This window comes from Pyrgilauda ruficollis, unplaced genomic scaffold, assembly GCF_017590135.1.
Source record: "Pyrgilauda ruficollis isolate IOZ18807 unplaced genomic scaffold, ASM1759013v1 scaffold54, whole genome shotgun sequence".
In the NCBI taxonomy this organism is placed as follows: Eukaryota; Metazoa; Chordata; class Aves; order Passeriformes; family Passeridae; genus Pyrgilauda; species Pyrgilauda ruficollis.
In genome coordinates, this window is record NW_024527044.1 from 3,562,431 (window position 1) to 3,589,746 (window position 27,316).

The 27,316-nt window shown below is 41.8% G+C and overlaps 1 protein-coding gene across 6 annotated transcripts in view; it reads left to right on the forward strand.

The window, feature by feature from the left end:
- The window catches only part of MFSD2B (major facilitator superfamily domain containing 2B), a 39,397-nt gene extending 16,497 nt beyond the window's left edge, over positions 1 to 22,900 (forward strand). For 3 of the 6 annotated variants that reach the window (XM_041480931.1, XM_041480929.1, XM_041480934.1), the window contains 9 exons: positions 2,594 to 2,763; positions 7,009 to 7,099; positions 7,194 to 7,315; positions 9,625 to 9,708; positions 10,992 to 11,072; positions 16,328 to 16,437; positions 17,986 to 18,129; positions 19,918 to 20,094; positions 21,093 to 22,900. In XM_041480931.1, the coding sequence (XP_041336865.1) occupies positions 2,594 to 2,763; positions 7,009 to 7,099; positions 7,194 to 7,315; positions 9,625 to 9,708; positions 10,992 to 11,072; positions 16,328 to 16,437; positions 17,986 to 18,129; positions 19,918 to 20,094; positions 21,093 to 21,150 (1,037 nt within the window). In that variant the 3' untranslated portion in view covers positions 21,151 to 22,900. The remainder of the gene's footprint in view (positions 1 to 2,593; positions 2,764 to 7,008; positions 7,100 to 7,193; positions 7,316 to 9,624; positions 9,709 to 10,991; positions 11,073 to 16,327; positions 16,438 to 17,985; positions 18,130 to 19,917; positions 20,095 to 21,092) is intronic. The other 3 variants (XM_041480933.1, XM_041480932.1, XM_041480930.1) reach the window with 3 other exon arrangements.
- Positions 22,901 to 27,316: the final 4,416 nt, after the last annotated feature.

Consider the following 27,316-nt stretch of genomic DNA (forward strand, 5'->3'; position numbering starts at 1 on the left):
CTGGTTTTATGTCTTCAGAGGCTGTGATCCAAATAAATGTGCTTTCTGATCTGCTAGTCCCATGCAGGGCTTCACAGGCATGTGAAACTTGTACTCATATTGTTCAAACAAGTTGTTGTTTCACAAGTTGTGAAAGCTGTTCAACTCCGTGGCTGAGAGGTGTCACACATTTATGGTGTCATTTTATTGTTCAGAAAATGTTTAACTTTTGAGTGCACAGCTGTTCCCCTAAACCAAATTAAGGTGGTGGAATGAACCATAGTTCTGACTTTTCAAATGTTGGTATTTTTGTGCACGTTGATCTAATATTTGTTTGGAGCACAGTTTTCTTGTAATAGTTATGCTTATGTGAGAAGCTTTTTCTTTACCTTTTCCTTTTTTGGTAAGTGTTTTACTTAAACACTTCTGCCTCTCTTTGGGCTTCATAGAGAATTCTTTCTGTTGATAGACTGTCTTGGATGCAGTCAGTTGTTCAGGCATTTCTTCAACTGTAAAAGAAAAACAGCTGTGTAATATGAAGTGGGCTCTTGAAAATAAGGTTGGGATCAGAGGATCCATTACCCTCTGCTGGAGACAAGCAGAACTGCTTATTATAAATTTTATTCTGCTGTTGCTATTAATGCAAGGTAGAAATACTGGATTCCAAAGTTGCTTTAACATAAATCCTACTTACATTCTGGCCAAAATATAACCTACTTCAAGATACAGTCTGCTGGCAGATCAGCTTTCTTGGCTGATGTGGAAAGTAATACATCATAAATTCTGAGCACGCAAGAACTTTGAAGGATACCTGTTCCTCAGCTCTTGCTGCTACTTAGAATATAGTTTCACAGTGGTTGTATTTCTGGTGCCTCTAATGATGCTTCTGGGTTTTATTCTATACGAGTTCCTGATAAAATGCAGATGTAGAGCCCTAGACAAAGGTTATGAATGCGTAGGTGGTGTTTTGAGTGAAAGGTGTGATCTGAGTGCAATGCCTTTGCACTGAGTTTGGAAGCTCTGCAACGCCCACCTGAGACCAGTTTGTGTCCAAACACTTGAGACCAGACTGGAGTTAGATTTCCACCATCTGCCAGGATTTTTGTGTGCATGGACTGAATTGCACCATTGCTTGTAAGATTGGATGTGAAGTTTGGGAAAGGGGCTTTTTTTACTTCCCATTGGTTTAAATTAATGTTGCATGGCACCTCAAATTTTCCACTCTAAAGCATTCTCAGTTTGGGAACAAAGTAGCAATGGTTTAAAAGTTCTGGGTCTCCTAGGGAGCCTCTCTTCCCTTTTCCTTGGTGGATCTTGCACAGCTACAGCCTGCATTGCTGCACTGTCTGAACCCCTCACAATCTGTGTGCGCTGCCCTCCCTTTAGATGGTGAAGGTTTTTTATTCCTTTACAGGGACACACAAAAAGTCACATGTCTGAGGTCACTGAAGGCTGTTGTAGATCAGGGGACTTGAATAAACATGAACCTAGGAGCTTTTGAAACAGCTGCCGCATCCCAGAGGAGCATGATAACCACCAGGACACAACCTGCTCTGGAAGCATCCCTTCAGAATCCTCCATGGTGCTTCTCAGAAAGGAACACATGACCCTGGGAGCCACTGAAAGAGAAAAAACAGAAAAAAAAGCCTGAAGTCTGGGTCAATGAGAAGTCCATTCCCTCACAAATAGGAAGACTTTCCCCCCATCTTTAATCTATTCATGCATTCAGCCCTAATATACCTTTATGCAAAATGTGTAAAAAGTCTCTGGAGCTAGGACAGGAATTCAGTTTATCTCCTGGCCATGGGGATGCTGGATATGGCCATATTGCAGGGAAACAGTCACAGCAGGCTTGAAATCCCTCAGGGTGAGGAGCGTCTAGAACCCCAATTTCTCACCATTTCCCTTAACAGAGCTGCAACACCTGGTCAGGTTGTTGATTGATTTCATGAGATGATGCCCATGGTTAGATTTTTGTTTTCCTAAGTGGTGGCTTTGCTTGGTTTCTTTTTAGATGATCCCTTTTTCTGGTGAGAATTAGTGATCTGAATCATTCTCTGAGGTTGAGGTAGGTAGTTCTGCCTGACTCTGGCCTTAGGCAATTAAGAACAGCACCTGCTGTTTCCAAGAGCTTTGTAGCTGTACTATTTCCATAAACCTGAGGCAAGTATCACTTTATTTTACAGTTGAGGGACTCAGAGGTCTGATTAGATAAGTGTTTCACAAGTTGCTGTCAAGTTTGAGACAAACAGTCTGATGTCATGACTTCAAGTCCTACTTTGGAAAAAATGGCATTTAAAAAATACTTCCACTGTGGTCCTCAAGATGAAAGATCTCCACATTATCCCCTTGTGGCTCCTGATCTCAGCATTCACATCTCTCATGCAGCTTGTATAGAAAAGGCTCTTTCATGGAGGCTTCTTCTCAAAGCTGATGAGAAAATAAATGACAAAACTCTCTTTCCTTGAAACTGTTCTATTACTGACCTTTCAGTTTTTCTGTTCTTGGCATTGCTCATTCCTGTAAGAGGAAATGGTTTGATAACATTTCCCTTCAGTGAGACAGATGAGCAAGATTCTCATCCTCAGTGCACATTTGTGCTTCCATTCTGTAGGAATGACCATGGAAGTGCTTGGGACCTTGATTGGAGCTGCACTTCAGGGGCAGATTGTGGCCAGTGCTCACGTCTCTCCCCACTGCGCTGTGAATCCCTCAGTAAACACCACTGACTCCTGGCATGACACTCCCAGCATTCCAGACCCCTCAGATCCCCTGTCTCATCAAGTAAGTGTCCATGAGAGCACACTAAAATTTCCTGTGGAGAAGGGTGGGGAAGTTTCTCTAATACCAGATCATATCCATCTGGATGAGTGTGAACACGACTTCCGTGAAATCAGTGATGCTGGAGCTGAGGCAGTGACCTTGTTGCAGACAATGCTTTCCATCTTTGCTGTCCTTGCAACCCCTCAGTGTGACAGCAGAATTTCTTTGAGGAGCTTTGCAGGAGGTGCCAAACCCAAAAAGCAGCTGGGAGGGACATGGCCACCCTTCCTTTTCACGAGGGGCTGATTTACAGTTTAGAAGCTTAGTAAGAAAAGCACATTTTACCCCTCCAGAAATACTCCATCAATTCTGGGGTCCTCAGCACAAGGAAGACATGGACCTATTAGAGCAGAGCCTGAGGAGGGTCACAAAAATGGTCAGAAGGTTGAAGGACTTCTCCTGTGAATACAGGCTGAGAGTTGGATTTGTTCAGCCCAGAGGAGAGAAAATTCCAGGGAGAACTTATTGCAGCCTTTCAGTACAAAAAGGGGGTTTTAAAGAAAGATGGATGAAACTTTTAACCAGAGTTTGTAATGACAGGACAAGAAGGAATGGTTTTAAACTGAAAGAGGGTACATTTAGATTAGATATTAGGAGATTTTTTTAATTTTTTTTTTTTTACAATGAGAGTGGCAAGGTACTGGCACAGGTTGCCCAGAGAAGCTGTGGATGCCCCATCCCTGGAAGCGCTCAAGACCAGGTTGGATGTGGCTCAGAGCAATCTAGTCCAGTGGAAGATGTCCCTGCCCATGGCAGAGGGTTGGAATGAGATGATCTTTGAAAGTCCTACCCAACCCAAACTATTGTATGATTCCATGAAAAAATGGTGGCTACAGCAGGATCTTTCACTGATTTCCAAAGGAGTTACCACTGGAGATCTCCTGTAGAGATTAATGGCAATTTTGTGAACAAAACTCTAAGTCCTATTTACAGTCTGTACTTTTGTGAAGGTACAAAGCACTGTTGAAAGTAAATGGTTGGTAACACCCCATTAGTGGGGGCAGATCTCAGTGGTTAACATGTGGAATGAACCTAGGCATCCATGCTTATTTATTTAATTTTCCATGACAGGCTTTTCCTGTAATTTTGTACAAACAATTTAATCTCCTCGTACTTGAGTTTTATATTTTTTGAGAAACAAAGAAGGTTTTGTATCTGGGAGGAAAACCTAAAACCTGATCCAAACCTCAGTTAACACAATTTGGTAGTCTTCCATTGTTTGCAGTGGTCTTGAAACAGGCCCTGAATTAAACAATTACATTGTGTAGTGGTTTTTTTTTCCCCTATGTCACTTGTGAAATCAGCAGATTGTTGGTTCCAATTTACCAACTGCTGGATTCATTCTTTCTTTTTATACTTTCATTTGTTGCTCTGTCAGTGCAAGTCCCAACCAGTATATAAAATACCCTATGAAGAAGATTCCTTGACCTGAATCTAATCTCAAATGTTTGATGCAAATGAGGAAGTACATATTTGTGCTCTTCCTAATGCAGTGGAGTAGCTCCTATTATGATGCTTTAGCAGCAGTAAAATCACAAGCTAAGATATGTTTTTATTTATGTTTTGGATTTGCATACTCAGGCATCAGCACTGATGGTCCAGGAAGGGGACAAAGCCTTGCCTCCCCCCATTCCCAGACACTATTCTTTGCCTCTGTGCCACCTGATCCTTGTTTTTTTGGCACAGGTTTCTCATAGAGCTGATCTGGGCAACAGTCTGAGGACAGCTGGGCTGCTTCTCTAGCTGGCCATGCCATTTTATGGCTGAATAATGTGTTTTTGAAGATGCTTGTAACTTGTAGAGTGTGTTTTAATGAGACACAGAACATCATCCTGCCCTCCTTTTTAGCTTCTGGGACGATGGTTTGATGTGGAACACTACTGTGTTTATTACACCTCTGTGAATTGTCAAGTAGCTTGAAAAGTCATGGAGCAAGCTGAATTTCATTGCACAGCAGATTCCCTGTCTGAATCTGCTTCAGACTAAAATCCTCAATTTCTATTTTGAAACCTCTGAAATGGCTTTCAAGGCAAAAAAAATTACACAATTTTGATTTATTTCCCTTCTGTTTAACCATATGTGCTTTCCTGTCCTTTTTGAGATAGGAGGGAGACAGAGAAAGAAACTTCACAATGGGTTGAATGTTAAGTAGTTTTTTATTTTGAAAAATTAGAAAAAATCCATAGCCTAAAGTAGCCAGAGTTTGTAGGTAGAGGCAATATCTTTCATTAAACTAGATACTAAAACTGGAAATTGTGGAAAAGCTTTTAGACACAAACATTTTTCAGATCTGAAGTTGCAGTGTGACTGGAAGCCTGTCCTTTGTTCACACCACACAGCAGAATATGCACCTAATTAATTGCACAATAAAGAGGACATCTTGAATTGGATCTTGATGGATCTTGAATTTTGGTTGTTGGGCTGATGGGCAATAAGTTACAAGTTGAGGCAAGACTAGATTAATTGAACTTGAAGTACCTCCATCAGGAAATATTTAGAAGAGGGCAAAACTTGACTTTTAGTGCCCTTCAGGAGTATGACCCTGACTCTTTTTGTCACAAGGACTAATTCTTAGCTGCTCAAGAACACACCTAGTTTTAAAAAGCACTTAGTGAACAACTGGCATTATTTTGCTCCTTACTGGAAAAAAGGAAGTGGAAGAAATGGTAATTTTTAAGCTCTCCTGAAGTTGTTACTATAAGCTTATGAATGGATCTTTATTACTGGAAACCAAACATGGGTATTGATGTTGTAGAGTTGTAGATGGGCTAACAAGTTTTGTTCAGGTTAGAGAATCTTATCTGGCCTATGAGTATCCTTGATGGTTTAAGCTCAAATTATATTTAATGATGGCCTATGAAACACAACATTTAATTCAAATGCTTCAAGCAAATTAAAAAATACATTAAAACAAAATATGAACATCATAAAGGAGTCCTGTTACTATCCTTTTTTTTAAATTCCCATCTCTCCTGGCCCAGCTACATTTCAGGCTGAAATTGCCTTGTTTAAGTGAATTCAGATATCTCCACTACTGCACTCTGTATTCTGTGCAACCAGCAGTGTGAAAGTATTGTGACTTAATTTAAAGGTCTGATATAAAAAAATCCCAAACCTTGATCCCATATAAAGAATAATCCTGCATTCCTTTATCTCACCAAGTTATTTTCTGAAATGTAAACATCTTAACAAAAGCTGTTTTCTTGAAAATTTTCCATGCTTACATGGTTCATCTGAATGTATTTGCACCTATACTAAGTGTCTTTATATTTTGAAGTGCATTCTTGTAATTGCATTTTTTTTGCCAACTTCTTCTTAGACTTATAATAATTTCATCTAGAATATATAACCAATAATGCAGAATTCAGTTTTCCTATCAAGTAATCATTGTTTCATAAAGCTCTATAAGCTATCTTTGATAACACAGTATAAGGAAAAGTATTACATCATACTAAAGCAAAATATTTTTTAAAGCTTTAATTCAAAGTCAGTGTAATCAGAGTCAGAAACAGTAAATGTGATCTGGTGGTGTGAGAGGCATCCTTGGAGGGTTTGCTCCCCTGGATAAAAGGAAGCAAAGATTTCTGAATTTGCTTGCATATTTCACTAAATAACTGGGAAAACCAGCATGCAAGGTACCATAGTCTCAAAACATTGGCATGTAAGTATGATTTCTAAAATTCATTATTATCATCATGTGACATTATTATCATTATGTGTAAATGCAGAAAATGTAGTACCTATGTTGACATCAGTGCTGAGAACTCTCCCATACACCATGAAATTCCAGATTGCAGTCTGTGTAGCCAGATCAACTGGACTTACTGAAAATTAGAATGTCTCTGTGGATGATGCATGGTTTTGATTAGGTGACTGTATATGTCTGTGGTTAGTCTCAACATAAGCAAGTTTTTAAAACATTCAGGTTGCCAGCACAGTAACCCTTTTGTTCACTGCTTCTTCTTCTTTTTTTTTTTTCCTTCAAGAAATATATATTTATATGCCCTGAATTTATCCTAAGGCAGGTGTGGTTTATAAATGAACTGCAGAACTGAACATTTTTCTAAGAGGCAGCAGATGCATTTGGCTGTATGCAGATGGGCATTTCTTCATTTGCAGGTGGCTTACCAAAAAGGGACTGAAATTTTCATAATGACTTGTCATTCTCCTGTCAAAATTTCAAATGTATTTTTTTCCTTTTGAAAGGCAAAAGTTTACATGATTGCAGCAGGGGTCATAGCAGGTGTGTATCTCCTTGGAATTGTCGTTCTTTTTCTTGGAGTAAAGGAAAGGGATGGTAAGTTATATTTAAATATGCCTCGATTTAATAACAGTTATTTCACATTCCTTTATTGAAAAGATTTTTATTGTATGCATTCTGCTTTTCTTAGATCCATATGCCTTAAATTCAGACAGAGCAATTCCTTTTTGTAAGGGGCTTGCACTCACCATGAAGCATGGTCCATATGTGAAGCTTACAGCTTCATTTCTTCTCATCTCGACAGCAGTTCAGGTAACTTCAGACCCTCTCAGTCTGTCTGTTGGCCTCGTTCCACTCCCAGCATGGGAGAGTCTGAAATGCAAATAACCTTTGGCTGGTGACTGGAGGGGTGATCTGGGGGGTGTTGCCTTCCCCTGTAAATCAGTAGGGAACCAGAATCCTCTTCTGGTGCCTGGGGTCCTGTGTGGCTGGAGATGGTTCTTACAAAGGAGAAGCAAAGCCAAAGTCCTGACCATTTAAAGACTTTTTTTTCTTTTCTGTTCTTTTTTTTTTTTTTTTTTTTTTTTTCATAAAAAGTGAAGAACTAGTCCTAGTGACCCAATCTGGGTCATTCTGTGTTATCCATCCACAGTCTCCTGTGGTTTCAGTTTCTTAGAGAATGCTTTTTTTCTTCTGTCTGTTCCTCCCTCTGTGTGCCCTGTTTGAACTGTTGCCCCTCTCCTTTGTGTAGGTGACTGCTCTCAGATAGTGGCTGAACTGGGTCTTGTGGAGTCTTTTGTGATGGAAGGCATTAGGTCAGAGTAAGAAGACATTCAGAGGCAGGAGGTCTCACCTGTGTCAGAGTTAGGTAGAGCTCATTTTGAAATGAGGACCTACAATTGGATGTGGTTCTCACAAAAAGATGCAGTGCATTCTCCCATAGAGAGGAGCTGTAGAAAAGCCACTCAGTAAGAAACCCTCAGTCCCCATAAGTACAGCAGCCTTTTTAAGCTTCACTTTTAGGACATGTTCAATTCAGTAAATATATTATTTTACTCTGAACTTGTACATATCAGTTGAAGTTTGCTTTATTTTGAAAAGCAAATAATTATCACATTTTTGTCAAGAGACTATTAGTCACGTGAACCATTGATCAAGGGAGTAGCAGGACAGAAGGCAAGAATATGACATGTAAGAGAGCAGTGCTGTGCTCACCAGCAGTCCTGGTGAGTTATTAAGTTCCTTGGAAGGACTGCTTAAAAGTTTGTTTGCCAAAGAAGCACTGAACTTTTTTGTTGGCCTGGATTTGGGCACAGCAGCTGCTAGTCCTTGCTGGAATACCCAAGGGTGAGAAACAATAACAGAAGTTATTTCTGCTCATGTCTGGGATCTGCAGGTACTGTGAGCAACTGCAGAGACAGGGAGAAGATGAAAGATGAAGGGTCCCTTATTGTCCACATCCTTCCAGCATCCCCTCAGTCAGCAGGGATATAGAGCACATCTGGTGGCTGGCAGCCAGCTACTTGCTGGCAGCACCCAGAGAGGAAAAGATCATCTGTCAGTCCATGTCTCTGTGTTTTGCTGTTTGTGCAGACTGAAGGGAAGGTGTGAGGGGAGGCAGAAGCTTGAGCCAGTTGAGCCAGGATGAGCAACCCTTGCTGCTGTTACTTGAGGGAGGGACACTGATTTTGTGGAATTTAGAGAGTGGATTACTGCTCCGCAAAAGGAATAGGCAGGTAAAGATGCATTGGCTGTAATTCCAGAGTGTGATATCCTATTTCTAAAATTAGGGCAGCATAAACAGGGACACAAACTAAGGAAGGGCTTTGTGGCAATAGAGATAGGATACAACTTTTTGGATATCCTAATTTGTGTACAGGTGATTGGCCACCTGTAATCTACAAGCACACAAAGGGAGCAAGAATTGATCACGCTGCTGTGGCATGAGTATTAAACCCTCCTCTGTCACTCTGCTTCTGCAGAATTGCTGGAGCTGGCCCTCCATCATATTCTGGTGTTCAGAATCCCCCTGAGTTCTGCAGAAGCATGGTGCTGGCAGTGGCTTCACCTGTCACATAGCACAGTGCAGTCAGATCCTCCCATCTGATGAGGATTCAGATGTAGGGAGATATCTGGCCCAAAGCTGAGGGTGCATACAAAACCAGCTGCTTTACTACAGGAAGTTGGCAGGAGTGTTATTACAGCTGAAACGTTACTTGTTTTGGAGTCAGAGCTTCTGGAGAAAGATTTATGGCCTTGCTGGGGAAGAGAAAGGGCAGTTTCTAGCAGTAGCCTGCAGCTGAGACAACACAAGGCAACTGGGACATAGGGAATAAAGCCTCAAGACAGAATTCTTTCATAGGGCCATTTCTGTTTTGGTCAATTTTATCCTCTGTTAGGTGTGGCTTGCCTCTTGCTTGCCCCAGTATTACTGGCATGTTATTCCAATGGTAATGGGACAGTTACTGCTTCTTTAAATTGTTGTAAACAAGGGAAGAATGAGACTCCCAAACAAAGCAGTCACCAACTATACTTAACTACCATGGAGTGTGATGCAATTTCTGTCTTTTTAAAATTTTCCTTTGTCTTTTGGTGGTCACCAAATGTCTGAAATTCCACAGCTGGAGCAGGGAAACTTTGTCCTGTTCTGCACTCACGCTGCCGGCCTCCGCAATCACTTCCAGTATTTGGTGGTGACCATCTTGGTGAGTTGCACTTCTCTCCCAAATGTTACCTGGCTCTCGCTGGACTTTGGCAAAAAGTTACAGAAGACAAGAAGAGTTTTGTGTCTCAGCAGAGCTGTTAGGAAGTTACACTATCTTTTGCATCATCTGTTTGAAGTAAAGCTGGTGTTCCCTACTGCACTTCTGAAATAATAGTGGTTTGGAGCTTTTAATTCATTCCTTGTTGTTTTTACCTGTAAGCCACAGCTTCTATAAAAGACAGAATCTGCTTCTAGAAAGGAGGTCTGGAATTTTACCTCCTTTGTCCCTTTCCCCAGTCCTATGTGCTGAAAACTAAGCAACTTCAATTTGCATATTCATACACATGACTCCTCTGGGCTAGGCAGCTCACAAGGATAAATATTTAAAATACCCAGAAATATGAAGATTCCTCTCTAGAGCAATTGGCAGTGTGACAAAAAGATCCTTTTACAGAATCTTTTTTCTTAACATGCAGAGGTAGAATTCTGCTTGCTTAGGTGATACTTACCCTTTCCCACATTATAAGACATATCTTTTCCAAAACCATTAAAACCAAGATGTTGGAGAGCAAAAGAGGAGTGCTGGGTATCTTAAGGCTCTGCACCAAGAAGAGAGACAAGAGACAGTAGAGTTAAGGTAAGTAAAGACTGAAATACAATAATTAGATGACATTTAAATAAAGGTCAAGTGTAAGGCTGTCATTAGTAGCAATACTTCAGTGCATAGGTACTACATTGCTTGTGGTTGTTGCTGCTGTGGGTGAGTATTTCAGTGTCTGAAACAGTAATGTCAACTGCAAGCAACTATTTCTCTTACAGATTGTTCCTAAGAAGGGACACACTGTATGGAATGTACTCTTAAGTATATCTTAGGGTAGGTTCATCTTGCACTTCAACTTTCTTCCTCTACCATGGGGTAGAGCTAAATTCACTCATCATTTGTCAGGTTCAGGCAGTGTGGCAAAAGGCATTAGCACCAAGTGTGGCTGTTTGCAGTATGTTTGAACATTAATGACTGAGCACAGCTATGACTGCTGTGCCCTGCATTAGAAAAGGAAATTTTAAGACACTATTTTCTGAGATTTGACTGTAGAAAACCCTCTGATGGATAGCTTTACAATGAATTTTAAAAAGTCACTCAAAGGATGAGGAGAAGCAAGAATCTCCATGTTCACCTTCCTTTCAGGATTTTATGTACTAGACAAAAAGAAGTCTGTGAGCTCTACAGCTGAAGAAGACAGTGGAAGCAAGCACAGTACAGATACAGGTTTTTGTCCCTTGTAGGTATCAGCAGTGGTGAGCGTTCCCTTCTGGCAGAAGTTTCTGCAGAGATTTGGCAAGAAGTGTGCAGCATGTGGGATTTCGGTAAGCAAATCCTCTGAGGAAAAAAATTCTGCTTGTGCTCATTTCGCTTGACAACGAGCCACTTCAGGAGCTCTTTCAAGTGCTTGTAACATCAATCTATGTGAAATTTGCTCGTTCCAGAGTTTGTTTTAAATCACTATACCAAATTTCAGACAGATTCCAAGTTTCCAAGGGAAACTTTTGAGAAATGGATTGATGCTGGAGGGAGGTCCCAGTTTATTTAAGAATCTGCACAAATTCTCCTCATTTGAAGATCTCAGAACTGAGCTTCAATAAGGTTTTATAAATTCAGATCTGAGTTGCCTCATGTTGACAAGTTATCTGTTGTGCAAGGCTTGTTTTGTCTTTGTTATATGCTGCTGAGGTGTCTGTAATGCAGTCTCACAGAAGGAAACAAAAGTCTGTTAGACACCCCCTCTAGGAGCATCCACATCCCTCTGAATAGGGAGGGAGAGTTATTAGTGAAGTAAAGAAAGAGGTGACCTACCTGAGAAAAGAAGCCTAGTTTAACTCTGACACAGCTCTGCAAAGCCAGCTCAGTGAGCCTGCCCTTGTCACTGATGGATTATTTTAAGTCCCTTACTTAGTGCAGACAGCAGCAATTTTCTGTCATCATCCTTGGTGAGTTATTGTATAGGCCTGTTCCTCCCCATTTTCCCCTTGTTTACCTTCAATTACTTATGAAAGAGGAAAGAAAAATTGCCTTGTGCACAACAAAGCAGGAGGACTTGAAAAATCCAGCCCAAAGCTATATGTCAAAATTTGAACAAAGCTGAAAAATTTAGGTCTGGTGACAGAGTTGAACAGTTATAATTTTTGGAATTAAAAGCTGTGTTGTAATGACTTCCAGAGAATCAGAAGTAACTTTAAAACCCAAGTTCCAAATATGTTGAATTGTGATGTGTTTTGAAGTAGGTATCTGGAATTTGAGGCCCATCTTTATTTCTTTTTACCACTTGAGCAAAGAGAATTGCCAAAAGCAGTATTGGCCCATTGACTAGACCTGGGAATGCAGATTTCCTCCTTAGGAAATCTCCTCCTCTGTCTACTTGGCTACAAAAAATGCTTTCTTCAACCAACTTGGCTCTATAAATTTAGTTTTACATGACTGGAAAGCCTGTCAGCACCTCTGTAAACATGGTTTAACTTAATTTTACAGTTGAGTTGCTTGACTGTTATGGTCTAAGTGGGGGATGGATTAAAAAAAAGCCACCTTTCTGTTTCACCTTGGAGACATTTCTCAGGGGACTCAGTGTGTGCTCAGTGATGGATTTTGTGTCTGACAATGCACCACAGGAGCTTTCTACCCTGCCACCTGGTGTGATCTGTACAACTAATCTGTACTCTCCCACTATGAAATAAAAGCACATCATTTAAGGCTCCTAAGTTTGTCATTGTCATTGGGGAATGTTCTACTGGAAGGGAAGGAGACAGGGAAGAAAACTTTTTTTTTTTTTTTTTCTCCTCTCTAAAACCTCACTCAGCTTTCAGGGTGAACATGAATTTCCAATCGGAAATTCAGTTTCCTGAAAAAAAAGGTCACAGTGCTCCAGACTAATTTTTCCTGTTAAGGTGAGTCTGTGTTGAAGAGAGCCCTCAAAAAGTTTAGAAGCGGTAGATAAGCAACAAGAATCTGGGGTTTCTTCCATTGACATTTCTCTCTTTTTACCCATTCCCCCAAAAGAGATGACCAACAAGTCTTACTACTGATTAAGTATCTCAAGTTCCTAGAAGTTTAAAACCTAGAATTTCTGGAAGTATCAGGAATTAGCCTGCTCCCAAGCAGGATACTTGATATAATTCTTAGCATATTGTGGATAGCATCCAGAACCACGTTGGTGCACAAGCTGGAAATTATTCTCTCCTGTTTATTTCCTTCATCTTCCACGTGCTGTGTTCATTTAGGTGTCTGCTCTGCCCTCACGGGGCAAACACTGAACTTACACTCGGTAAGTCTCAGCTGGTGACTGGAATTGAAGTTGTCACGAGAAATTTTAAGAAGTGTGACATCTTCTTGGTTCACAGTTTTGGCAAGGCGTCTAAAAACAAACACGGCTCTCTTCCACAACTCTAGCTTCCATCCTAGCCAATAGTGGGTTTTGCAGGATTTAGTGAAAATAAGAGCACCTCCTCACAGATATGCAATTGTTTATTTGCCATCTGTGAGCGCTGTGCAGCATGGAGAGATGCCTTTGGATGAGTCCTGGCTCTGCAGCCCCATTTCCACTCTCCCATTCTGTTTCCACTCACATGCTCCCTGCACCTTTTCCTGATTTGCCCTTCACAATGTGCTGCTGCAGAGACCAGAGCCACCCTCAGCATCCCAGCAGGGTCACCTTGCACGGCGCTGCCAGGGCACGGATGGAAGGCACGGGATAACTGTGGGATCTGGTTTATAACCCAGAGGGCAGCAGCCTTGTGAGCAGGGAGCAGATGCCAATAACAGAGTATTTGCTTTGCAAGTAAGACAGAAGGAGCTGCACTGGCTGTTTATTGCAGTGGGAGCACTGCCCCCATGACTGCGCTGCCACTGCATGAGCGAGGCTTTAGGGCATTGTAACCTCAGTCCTGCTGGCCCTGCTTCTCTTTCTCCAGGAAATTACAGTTACAATGATTATTAGTATCGATCTGGAATTTTGTTTAAGTGCTTTGCTGAGTGGGTGCCCTATGTGGAGCATAAGGCAGTCATAAAATTGCTTATAGACAACATAAAATCTGATATTGCTGGAGTGCTCTCTTGTGGTGAAATAACGATTTTGCCACAACACCGGGCTAATGCAAGGATTATCTGCCTGTGCTGGGAACTTGCAGTCAGAAAAGGTTATTTTCTGCCTCCTTAGCTTGGGAGCAAATGCTTTAGATGGGGAATGCATTTAAAACATAAACATAATGGATTAGACTCTAGGACTCCCAGAATCACTCATCATACAGAACTGTAAATAGCAGTGCTTTGGGGAATCACTCTCTGTGAAAGCTCTTATGCCATCAGCTCCCAAGCTGCACGTATAGAGGATTGAAACACTTAATGTTAAACTAATCCCCATCATTAAAAAGCCCTGTAGATAAGCCCCTGGTTCTGGATTCTACATGTGCTGCTGTGCCTGTGGTTCACAGGCATGGGAGATGGAGCATGTGACGGGTATAGGACAGCTGGGCAGTAGGCATTCAATCAACATTTAAAATAGTGGATTTTCAATCCTGTAAGCCCATTGCTTCAAGTTGAAGTTGAAGAAATCTAGTGACTCTAACAACTGCCAGAAAACAAATCCCAAGCATCCCAAATTAATTTGGTTTTGAGGGTAACTTCTGTGGCTGTCATGCAGTGTCATGAGTGGATCCGGCTGTGGGGAGTGGAGTAAACCACTCTGACTTTTGGGTTTATTTATTGCTGAGTATGCATACGGCTTTAAAGTGGTGATTGGAAATGAAAGCAAATTCTTCCTCATCAAGGCTGAAGGTGATCTGTGAAATGGTGTATTTACAGTTTAAAATGACCCTGCCACTCCCCTTGAAATGCAGTGTGAGGATGTTTTAAGGCATTGTCTCTAATAGTAAATTAAATAGTTCCAGTGCCTAGAATAGAAATGGACATTTGGTGATCTCTGTTATTTAACTGGCAGAAAAATCTTTGTCCAAGCTGATTAGCAATCTCCTGAGAATTATCAGTGTTCATGGATAAGGGAAGAGCAACTGAAAGTGTCTAGCTGGACTTGTGCAAAGCATTTTACACTGTCCTGCATGATATCCTTGTCTGTAAGCTGGAGGGGCATGGATTTGGTGGATGGACCACTCAGTGCATAAGGAATTGGTTGCATGGTGGCACCCAAAGAGCTGTGGTCAAGGGCTCAGTGTCCAGGTGGGGGCCAGTGAGGAGTGTCATCCCCAGGGCTGTTCTGGGACCAGGGCTGTTCAACATCCTTGTCAGGGACATGGAGGGAGGGACTGAGGCACCCTCAGCAGGTTTGCTGAGCTGTGTGGTGCAGGTGACGCGCTGCAGGGAAGGGATGCCATCCTGAGAGGCCTGGACAGGCTTGAGAGGTGAGCACATGTGAACCTCAGGAAGTTCAGCAAGGCCAAGAACAAGATCCTGCACCTGGGTCAGGGCAACCCCAAACACAGAAACAGTCTGGGCATTGAATGGATTGAGAGCAGCCCTGAGGAGAAAGAAATGGGGGTGTTGGTTAACAAAATGCTCAAGATTACCCAGCAATGTGAACTTGCAGCCTACAAAACCAAACACTTCAAAAACAGTGTGGGCAGCAGCTGGGGGAGAGGATTCTGCCCCTCTGCTCTGCTCTCATGAGACCCCTCCTGCCATGCTGCATCCAGCTCTGGGAACCACAACCTCAGAAGGTTGTGGACCTGGTGGAGTGAGTCCAAAGGAGGACCACAAAAATGATCAAAGGGTTAGAGCACCTGTACCATGAAGGCAGGCTGAGAGGGCTAGGGCTCTTTAGCCTGGAGAAGAAAAAGCTCTGGGAAGACCTTAGAGCCTCTTCCAGTGCCTAAAGCAGCTTCAAGAGAGCTGGAAAGGGACTTCCTACAGGGGCATGGAGTGATAGGACAAAAGGGAATGGCTTTAACCTGATAGGTAGATTAAGATTGGATACTAGGAAGAAATTCTCTACTCAGAGGATGGAGAGGCCCTGGCACAGGTTGCCCAGAGAAGATGTGGGTGCCCCATTCCTGGAAGTGTTCAAGACCAGGGCTTGAACATTTGGATGGAGCTTTGAGCAGCCTGGTCTAGTGGAAGGTGTCCCTGCCCATGGCAGGGGGACTGGAATGAGATAATCTTTAAAGGTTCCATCCAAACCCAACCATTCTGTTATTCTATCTAGCATGGTTTGGGAATCAACCACTTTAGGGCTCTTCACAAAAAGTGTTTATATGGCCACAGGTTTTTTGGAGACCATGAGTGTTTAGGACTAGGAATGTGGCCAGGGTCTGTGAGTTGGCTTCAAGACTGGTAAATAGGGTTTTGGGTCTGTTTAATTTACTAGTTCAGCTGTAGCTCTAATACTGCTAATAGAGACAGCACTACTATCAATGGTCCTACTTTTCTCCAATTATTCTGGGTAGTTAAATGCAGATTGGCTCAGGGCTTTTTGGAAATGCAATTTGACCAAAATACTGAAGTGTGAGACATTGCTGTGTGTGAACTGTTCTGTAACATAGTTTTGCATTTTGAAGAGAACAATCTGTATAGCACTGAGCAGTGCCTGCTGTAACCTAGATATAATGCTTTTCTTCTTCAGTGGATGATTCCTTTTGCAGTCATGCTAGTGACCATTCCAAACCTGATCCTGGCTTACTTCGTGGCCTTCGTCTCTGGTCTGAGCATTGCAGCATCTCTTCTCTTGCCATGGTAGGAGAATTTTACATTTGAGGTGGGGAATGGATATATTTCTGCATTACATGTATGTACTACTGCATGGAATTTGCCTCTGAAAAAGGCAGGATATGGCAGGAGTCACTTCTTCTAAGAATCTTTTTTTGGTTTTGTAGTGAATGCTATATACAGTGATATGAGCTTGTTGTCCTGTTGTTGACAGACTACATCCACCATAACTGTAGCTGCTTTTTTGTACATGAGAACATGTAAATTAATCAATAATCTAAGTAGCTATACAGCTACTATCACAATGTTATGTGTGATAACATTGCTTCAGGAATTATGAAGTTAGGCAAATCAATTAATGCTGAGCAATTAAGAATGTAGCAGAGGACACATAAGGCAAACTATGTCTAACCTTACTTTTTATAAGGGCATGAAGTTATAGAACAAGGGGTAATGGCTTTAATCTGAAAGGTGATAGATTTAGATTAGGTTATAGAAAGAATTTCTTTACTGTGAGGGTGGTGAGGCCCTGGCACAGATTGCTCAGAGAAGCTGTGGCTGCCCCATCCCTGGAAGGGTTTAAGGTCAGGCTGGATGAGGCTTGGAGCAACCTGGGATAGTGGAAGGTGTCCCTGCCCATGGCAGGGGGCTGGAATGAGATGAGCTTTAAAGTCCCTTCCAATCCAAACCGTTCCATGATTCTGTGTGTCCCTGCTTGAGTAGTCCTTTGGTATGGATCCCATACACAAGGTTATGAGTATAAGAAACCAAGAATTCAAGGTCCTTTGCACCTGAAGACTGAAAATAAGTGCGGGAAAACAACCCAAGGATGAACATGGCAGGACAGTTCCTCTTCAGACTGAATAATTGTTATTGAGATCATATTAACCAGAAAGCAAGACCATTGCTGAGAGCACTGTTTTCCATAACTTGTTTGTATAATGCCCTGAAAATTCCAAGAGATCATGGAATACATAGTTTGAAATTAGTTGTCAGACAATGTAAGCTTTTCTGCACAGAGGGTGAGAAGGCTTTTCTTTTTCCAACAGTAAATGATTACATATATTAGATATAAAATGTCAATTCACAATTAACATTCAAGCAGCTTCCATTCTAATTCTCCATTACCTAATTCAGTCTCTTTGAAATGGAAAGAGAATAGGTTTCATTGGTTTCTGAAAATGTTGTTACCTTGTCAGAAGAGTTATTTCAGAGTGCAACTATTCAGACATTCAGAGTCCCTTGAAATCTTAAGAAATGTGGTGGGGGTTTTGTTGTTCTTTTTTAATATCACAACTTCTGGTTGGAATGACAGGCAGATTAGGAAATTATGTCACCTCTCAAGTGTTTGATGGCTTTTCAGTGATTTTCCACATTGTAATATATGGCCATGCTTTTCTTACACATTTTTTTGTCCTCCTTTCCAGGAGTAGAACCTTTTTAACTGGATTCTTTCATATGCATGGCTACATCAATCAGCTTAAAAATGGAGGAGGGCTGTGCTCTATTTCATTAAGTTTGGACTTTAAAAAGAAATTTTGGATTGAGTTTTTCTTTTATCTTGCTCACTTCTAGGTCAATGCTGCCTGATGTTGTTGATAACTTTCGCCTGCAGAATCCTCATGGGAAAGGACATGAAACCATTTTCTATTCTTCTTATGTTTTTTTTACCAAGATGTCAGCAGGAATTGGCTTAGGAATTTCTGCAGCAGGACTGGAGTAAGTAACACTGCATTTCCGCTTAGTGGATCTACTCTGAAAGCATTCTGAGGTTACAACACTTTTACCCTGTGGAGTTAATTGCATTCATGCCCTGAGCCTGAAAGTGCCAGCAGCTCCAGATGGCTGACCACTAAAGACAGGATTGGTGCCATCTAGGCCAGACAACTGAGCATTAAGTTACTTGCCCTGACATTGTTCTACTCAGACAAACCTGACTTCCCTTTAGATTTTCCTCTTTTCAATTACTCATGTAAATTTTAGTGGCTTATATGAATAAAGAACTAAACACGAAGGTGCAGCAGATGAAGGTCCCCCACAGGTGATACAGGTGCTTTGTGCATTCCTTGTTGCACCTGAACTGGACTCTATGAGCTTGTAAGACTTTACATGGATTGGAGTGCTTTCAGGGGTGCCAGAGACCTTTCATGTTCAGCATGAAAGGATCACCAGTTCCTGCATGGTTTTAGGGAACTGGATACTGATCAGGGTCAGGAACAGCCTTTCTCACAGCTCTCCCTGTCCCCTAGACCATGTCACTTTAGGAGAGGGTTTATGGTCTCTTTCCACTTGGTCTTGTCTGTTCTGACCAGACAGGTTGAGTAAGTGGCCAGGCATCTCCTGCCCTCCCTTTGTGCAAGACCTGGCAGAAAGGGCCTGTGCCTGTCCCTGCTACAGCACACAATAAATAGAAGGAAAATCTAGCCCTCAGCTCCAGATTACGTTCTGGTAACCAGAATGTTTTGCTTTGGGGCCTTGAGCTGAAATTGCTAAATAACAGGCAATGTTGGCTGAATATTTTGGGCTTAGGGATTTAACTGCTTATTGCTAAAACCTTCAAACAATTCGCTGTTCCCCAATTAGTTCCTTTTCAATTGCATTCCAGTTGGGTCCCAGTAATTTGCCAAGGCAGATGTTTGTGGGAGAACACAGAAGACAGAGCGATGCCAAATGAGCTTTCATTGGGTGGATGTTCAGAAGAAAAACTCATTCCACAAATTGGGAGTAGGAATTTGAGTATATCAGCAGTTGTGGGACTGCATGGAAGCCCTGAATCAATGAAGTGTACCTAACTCTGAGCACTTGAGTAAATTTGTCTATCTTGAGACGAGTGCTTAAGTGTGTGTTTAAATTAAAATTAATTATTGCTGTTGAAATTGGTGAAATTACTTCCATGCTTTTAAAGCAGAGCTTGAATACTTTGCTGAATATTAATAGGAAACACATAACAGATTAATTTCACATAACCACAGAATGGGTAGGCTGGAGGGGACCACAGCGGCTCATCTGCTTCCAACCTTCATTGCTCAAGCAGAGTGATCGCAGAGCACAGGCACAGGATTGTGTCCAGATGGTTCTGGAATATCTCCAGTGAGGGAGACTCCACAGCCTCTCTGGACAATCTGTTCAGGGCTCAGTCATTGCACAGGAAAGAAGTTCTGCCTCATGTTCAGGTGGAACTTGCTGGGCATCAGTTTATTTCCTTACATGGGATCCCACAATCCTTTCTTTAAAAGTATGCAAGCAATTGGATAGATTTCAAATAATGAACCTAAATGTTATATATGATAACAAGAAAATGCAGAGCTAATGCAGTAATCTGAAGTCAAGCACAAAAATGAGGTTTGAAAAACACAATTTGAAATGTAGTGGGGAGAAGGAAGAGAGGTGGAGGGAAAATGGAATAAAATTCTTGAAGAGTAGGGAGGGTTGGAGAAGGAAGCCTTCAGGTGAACAACAGCCTTTTAGCTTTGGACATACACACATCACTTGTTTCCATTTGTTTAGGTTTACTGGGTACAAGCCAGGGATATGCAGACAGTCAGATGATGTGATCCTCACACTGAAACTCCTCATTGGAGCAGTCCCTGCCATCCTCATCCTTTTAGGTTTATTTATACTCCTTTTCTACCCCATCACTGAAGAAAGTCGGAAAGAAACAAAGCTTGCCCTTGAAGAGTTAAGGTAAGTTTGGACTGGCAGTAAAACAGCAACAACACCCCCGCAGCAGCTCTTAATCATACTGTGAAAATTATTATTGTAAGGAATCCCTATATGCCTTACAACAAAATAAAACAATGTGCTCTTAGTCAAATTATTAACGGAATGGGACCATGACATGTTCCAGTATCTCTTTTTTGTAGTGCAGTACAACCTGCTTAGAGGACCATTTATCAGAAATTTCAGCTGCCCTATTTACGTTTTCTCTGGAGTGGCTCACAAAGCACTATTGTGGTACATTGTTTCAGGCCAGAAAAGAGGAATATTCTACATAGATTAAATTTGTGGGGGTAATGTGAATAGCTACAATTTACTTTTATACAGAAGAAAATGTTATGTTGTTGACTGCATTCTTGGTGTTTATGGGATACAAGAAACATCCAAACCATTTAGAAGTGTAGGCAGAAAAGATTGTGGGAGAAAAAAAGAGGTCAGCTTTGAGCTATTCTTTCGTTTTTTATTCTGTCACTCTCCCTTCCTCCTTTTTCCTCCTTCTCCAAGGAAAATCTTGTCTAGCTCAAATTCATCCACCTCTGTCAACTCTTGAGGATATACATAAGGACAGTCCTAGCAGACTGATGGATAAAATACCAAAAAATATAGGTTGTTCCTTTGTCTTGGTTTTATTATCCCAATTTACTGGAATTGGAAACTGATTTCCATGCTAAGAGGTCCATTCCAGGACCTAAGCAAGGGTGCCTGGGACCAATTCCTGCCCTAAAATACCCAAGATATGTGCATAGGGTTAATAGATATGACAAAGGCCTCCGTGCAGACTGGAGAGGACAGGGTAAACAATCTAAAATGGGAATGGTTCCTCTGTTCAGGAGCTTCAGTCATTGTCCAGAACAGCCACACCTTGCTTGGAGTTCTCAGCTGTTTGAGATTGCCAAACTCAGCTTGATGAGTCAGCAGCGAAAGCCAGAAGTGTGTTCATGTATCATTTGTTCTGCTTTTACCAGGAGAAGCCATCAAAACACAGACAGCTTGGACAGCCACAAAAAGGACACCTCTGTCTGAAAGCTCTGAATGCAGTGGCTTTCCAAACACAGACTCACATCCCATCAACAACTCTGTGAGAGTTTTCTAGGTCATTTCTCTGCTCACATTTTATCAAAAAGGACAAAGGATGATTCTGACATAGCCAGTAATGAAATCAAGAGAGGAGACCATGGTGCAAATATACACCTAACTCCATGTACTGTGCTAGAAAAGACATTACACGTGTTCAGAAATGCAAGCTATTGAAGGCTTGGGGATTTTTGTTTGGTTTTTTCAGTGATTCATGGGAAGCTGTGATCCTGTTCATGGGAGATTTTATGCATTTGTAAATTAAGAGGAAAAAAAAAAGAGTAAATGTGACCAGAGAATCTTTGAATGTTCTGAATTGGAAAATACTCACAAGGGTAATTGAGTCCAATTCATGATGCACCATCCAAGTATTAACTCAAAATATGCTTCACCCTTGGGGGCTGGGGTGGATTTTCAGCACAATCTCTACCTGTAACTTGCACACTATTGTGTTTGGAAAGCACTTGGGAACCTGAAGTGTACTATATGAAGTTAGGATTTATTTTGTTTTGAAATTAAGCAAATCACTCATGCAGACATATTTTGAGGAATTTTTTTCATTTTTTTGAAAGAGATTTTGATGTACTCTAAGTTTATAGATTCTACAAGAAATAGAACCCTGCATTTCCTGTTACTGATGTTTTCTGAAACCTGTAAACTGATCTCTGTTAGAGAATGAGAACTTCGCGTTTTCAAAATCAACATCTCCCCTGATGATATGGAAAATCATAGTCCCTTCCAAAAATTGTGTAATTCAAATTTCTTTAAATTTTGGCCTTTAAGTAATCACCATACCCATTTCTCACATGGTGTAGGCTCTCTGCCTCACAAAAAACCATGGCATGGGTTTTAGTCTCAGCCTGCACCTATTTTGTAATAATGAGACTATACCAGTCTTTTAGATGGTGGCTTTTTCCAGTCAGGGATGTTGTCATGCTTTAGATAGATCAACTCATTTCTACTATAGATTTATACTGTTGAGCACACTTTTTAAATGAAAGACACACCTAATCTCAGGCACCTTCTGGAGCACTGAAGTTCAGACCTGTTCATTCTTGGCTTCTGTGATGGTTCCAGAGACTGGCTCCAAGCCTTAGCTAAAATGATGGGACTCTGAAGACATATCTAAATCTCGAAGGAAGAGTGAGGAACTCAAGAGGTTTGTTCACCTTGAAGAAATTATCACAATGCAAGACAAGACATGAGTTTCATCCCACTGCCTTCCCTGAGTGCCTCTGTGAGTGCCTTTTTGCTGTACCAGAAGTGCCTTTGGAGGAGAGGCTTGCTGCTGTTCGGGAGCACCTGGAGGAAGTGGCCACCTGTAATTTGCTCAGGGCCATCAGGGAAGTGGCTCACAGTGCTGGGCTGGAAAACTGAGAAAGATTTTGCTGAAGGACGCTGGTATGTAAAATCAGTGCAACCACGGAGCGTCTCATTGAGTTTGATACTGAAACCTTGTCAGGCAGGTTTGAAGTCAAAGGCCTTATGAACTGTCCTCAAAATGCTTAATTGTGAGGGCGCTTCTGAAGTATATTTGGAGTGTATGTGGGTAAGAGTTAACTTCATTTAGGATTTCTGTTGACTTGCCATCTAAGGCTGGGGTTTTTTGTTTTCTTCGTTGTTTCAGTTTTTGGACAAACCAAGATATGTATGCCTGGGGCATATGTGTTTACAACAATAAAAACCATAAGCCTGTTTATAATTTTGAGTCTGATGGAATTTGAAATAGCAGATTTACTGCTCTTTGAAGTAGGTAAGTTATGTAGCAATATCACATAGCTCCAGAACATTGCAGAGAACAGTTTGCAGCATTGGATTTAATCTGTAATATTTGTGTATTTCTGAATAGTCACATTTAAAAATAATCAGAAGGCCCAGTAAAGGCTGTTAATGCTTTAATGGGATATGTTTTCAGCTACTATAAATCTGTAGCTACAAGGCAGTGGGTCCATGTCAGTTTATATTAACTGAACACTTTGCCCAGTGATAAAAGGGCTGCAGAAAGTGGTGGCTGGGGTTGAGCCATTTGAATGTGGCTTACAATACTATTTCTAGATCAGTTGTGCAGTTGCCTCTAAAACTGCATAACACCCAGTCTGAATTCAGACTCTTGGAAGGTAAACTTGGTTGATTGTAAACGGTTTTCTTCTTCTCCAGAGAGACAATGTGATCTTTATCTCACTGAAATATACTCAGTCCTCACTTTGCATATGGTACCAACAGGAACTGCCAAAACAAAAGATAAAGCTTCTGTACATTAAGTGAAGCAGACTATTTTCATATTTTGAAAATCTCATTATTTTATTTCATTATCAGAAATATAATGTTGATGTAATTTTGCTGAGAAAATGGGTGTAATTTTGCAAATCAGAAGAATGGAGGATTAAGTGCAGGATAAGATTACTTTTGAACTTTTCTTAGGCTCAATGTTGGTGCAGTGAAATGAAAGAGATTTATATGTCTCTTGTCAGTTTTAAATGGCATTTATGCCTTATGCATGTTCAGAACATGTGACTGAAAGAAGCAAATTTTTATGTTGACAAGCATTCAGATTAAATGCTAATCTAACGTAAACCTCTTGCCTTCCCGCTGACTGGCAGTAACAGGAGCCAGGTTTAATTCCCAGGGGTTCTCCTTCAGGTAATATCCAAATACATTAAATAAGAATACGGGAGATTGGATTAAACCAGCTGGGTACATAAGGGACAGCACTTCCCCACCAGCACACAGGCAATTCCAACAAATATGGGAAGAAAAGAGAAGGATAACAGAGTTGTGTGTCACTGGGTATTGCTCTGCAAGCCAAGCCATGTCCAATTCCTTGTCCTTGCTGAAGTGTAGTGAGGGCAGCCCAAATCTTCCCTACTGGGTTGGTTACTGGCAGTCAGTAGCTGAGCTGGTCACCAGTCATAGAATCATGGAATCACTACAGTTGGAAAAGACCTTGAAGATCATCAAGTCTAACCATCAACTCAGTCTTCTCTTCCAGTTTCATTGCTTTTCCTGCCTACAACAATGCTGACACCTTCCAAGCTTACCCCACCTCCCTAAAGGTTCCTGCTGGTGATCAAGTAACCCCATATCCCAGCTGCTGTTCCCACCAGGCACTGATGGAGGGGGTTGCTGTTGGCCACCAGCTGTGCCTCTGTGTTCCCCTCCTGCCTTGCTGTCCCCTGCCTGTCCCCGAGCTCACTGACCGACCTTGGCTTAGCTGGATCAGATCCCTTCTGCCGAGTCCCCCACGTTAACAGGTGGACACCACCTCAGACATCTGTCCCTGGGGAGTCCCTGAAGGCTGGGACCTTCTGTGTCAGGTCACTGGCTTTTCAGGAAGGGCTCTGAAGATTTGAGTACTAATTCCTTAAGTCACTCCTGAACCTTATAACAATTGCTGCTTGATTCAATCCCTGCTGCATCCTCTCATCTTTATTCACCTTCAGCATTCTCAGCAAAGTAGTTGAAGAGGAAAATGTTTTAAAACAAACCACTTTTGAGTTCAGAGTTTGTTTCCAAATATCACTTGTTCATTTACTTCTCTACTTGCCTTTCTGGGCTGTAGACAGAAAACACAGACTTAAATCAATCTTCTTGAAAGGAGTTTTCACTAAGGAAACTTGGATCCTTTCAAACCTGGTATTTGTTGTCCAGCTGTAAGATGAAGAGAGGGCAAGTTAGCTCAAAGTCCCACCCAATAGATTACAGCAGTTTAGTGATCAATCATATACATCATATGAATTTCATATCATAGTTATGAAAAAACAGTCTCAAAGTGTTACAGTAGCCTTTTCCTTTAGATATCTGGACTGAAACTCAGTTGGACTCATACAACGGGTGGGCGCAGGAGGGAATTTTGGTTTTGTGCAATTTCACTGAAGGTTTTAATTTTCTGCAATTCTGCAGTTCAGCTACTCAGCAAGAGTGCTGAGTGTTATGGTTACAAGAACGTGTATATGCTGTAGGCTTAAAGTATGATATCAGATGGCTTTCACTTCACAAACAGCAAACCTGCTGCACAAACCAGATGCTAACTCACTGAGAAGCTTCATTCAGAAGATGAAGGAGCAACATTTGCCTGTCCTGGAGGCAGAGGAAGAAACTTTCTGCTGTGTAACACCCAGGAATTTACAGTCTCTGAAGACACAAACTGGCATGATAGAGCTGAACAAAGAGAGGACACTTTTAAGCTGTGGCACTTTTCAGAGGGGTTGGGTCCTCAGTACCACTTTTAGGGGCATTACAGAGAGGCAGCCTCCAAGCCCAGCTGGAGAGCAGCAGAACTGCTGGATGGTTGAGGAATGTGTGTTTGCTCTGGAAATGTGGAAACAGAAATAATCCTTATTTCCTGATCTATTTCTTGCTCCAAATGATCTGAGAAGAGACTATGAATTTCAGCCACACCATTCAGATGTCTGTCCTCACTTTTTCTGTGCTCTGCTGTAGATGGTGAAGAAGAATTGCTCAGGTCTCATGGAACCGATGATGGTTGTTTGCTCAGCTTCACTGATAAAACTCCACTTTGGAGGTCCAGCACCCATCCCCTGACAGCCTGTTTTTGCTGATGTACATGGCATCATCTGCATTCAGCAAAGGATCAAAATAATTCCCTTTGCACCTTAGTATTCTCCATCATGGAATTTCAACTGTTTTACCTAAAGGATGTTTTCGTCTGCCAAGTCTAGTCACCGTGATGATGGAACAGGTTTACATTGGCTGAGAAGTTTCTGTTCAAACTGGCTGAAGCCCATGAGGACTTAACTTCCCTTGTGTTTCCAAAATAAACTCCCTCTCTGGTCGCCTTCAAAGTCATGGAATAGAATCTGCACATTTCCACATCCAGCAGGTTCAACAATTCCCACAGTTGCTGGATGTGTTGGATCGTGGGTTCGGTGCACAGAAGTACCTGCTGACATCAGTGTGGGATGAAGCAGAACTGCACCCACCCCAGACTCCTGGCAAAGACTCAGCTGTACTAAGCTGGCCTAGCAGAGAGAATGGGCAACTCCAGAATTCCCAAAGGGACTTGTAGGCATGAAAGAAAAGCCATAAGGGAAGAAAGTTTGTTAAATCCCTGCAGTCTTCTCTTAAGGATTCTTGGATTAGGCTTGGTATTTTTTCCAACTATTTGGGCCTTCTTTTAATATTCAGCTTTGGTGAAGGCATCCCATAAGTTTAGAAATAGCCTTTTGAAATCAAGCAGCCCTGAATGGAAATACATGGGTGTGTTGGTTGACAAGAAGCTCAGTGAAAGTTGGCAATGTGTGCTCGGAGCCCAGAAAGCCAAATGTGCATCAATGTGCTTTTGTTGCACATCAGTGTGCCAAATGTGTCCAGAGCTGCATCAAAAGCAGAGTGGACAGAAGGTGAGGGAGGAGTCCTGTGAGATCCCACCTGTAGTCCTGTGTCCAGCTCTGGGGCCCCCAATATATGAGGGATACAGACCTGTTGGAGTGAGTCCAGGGGAGGCCATGAAGATGCTCTGATGGCCAGAGCAGCTCTGCTGTGGAGACAGGCTGAGAGAGCTGGGGTTGTTCAGTCTGGAGAAGAATCAGGGGAGGCCTTAGAGCCCCTTCCAGTGACGACAAGAGAGCTGGAGAGGGAATTTTTAAAAGAGCATGTGGTAAAAGACACGGGGGAAATGGCTTTAAACTGAAAGAGAGCAGGTTTAGTTTACACATTGGGAAGGAATTATTTTCTGTGAGGGTGGAGAGACACTGGCACAAATTGCTCATAGAAACTGTGGATGCTTCATCCCTGGACGTGCTCAAGGCCAGGCTGGATGTGCTTGGAGCAACCTGGTCTAGTAAAAGGTGTCCTTGCCCACAGCAGGGGTCAGAATTAGATGATCTTTCAGGTCCCTTCCAACTCACATGATTCTGTGATTCCATGAAATAAGCAAGTGTCTCAACATAGGAATTTTATTCTTCCAAGATTCCTAGGATTATATTTTAAATGCAGTATTTGTCCACATGCACAGAGCATCATGAAGAGCCAGTGTAATCTGTTGACCAAACTATTAACAGCTTTTAGCAGGTGTCTTGCACTTGCTGTGTCTGCTCCACTTAGCCCACACAGTACTGCTCTGTGCACAGGTAAGTCCTTGGTGCTCACCTGGAGA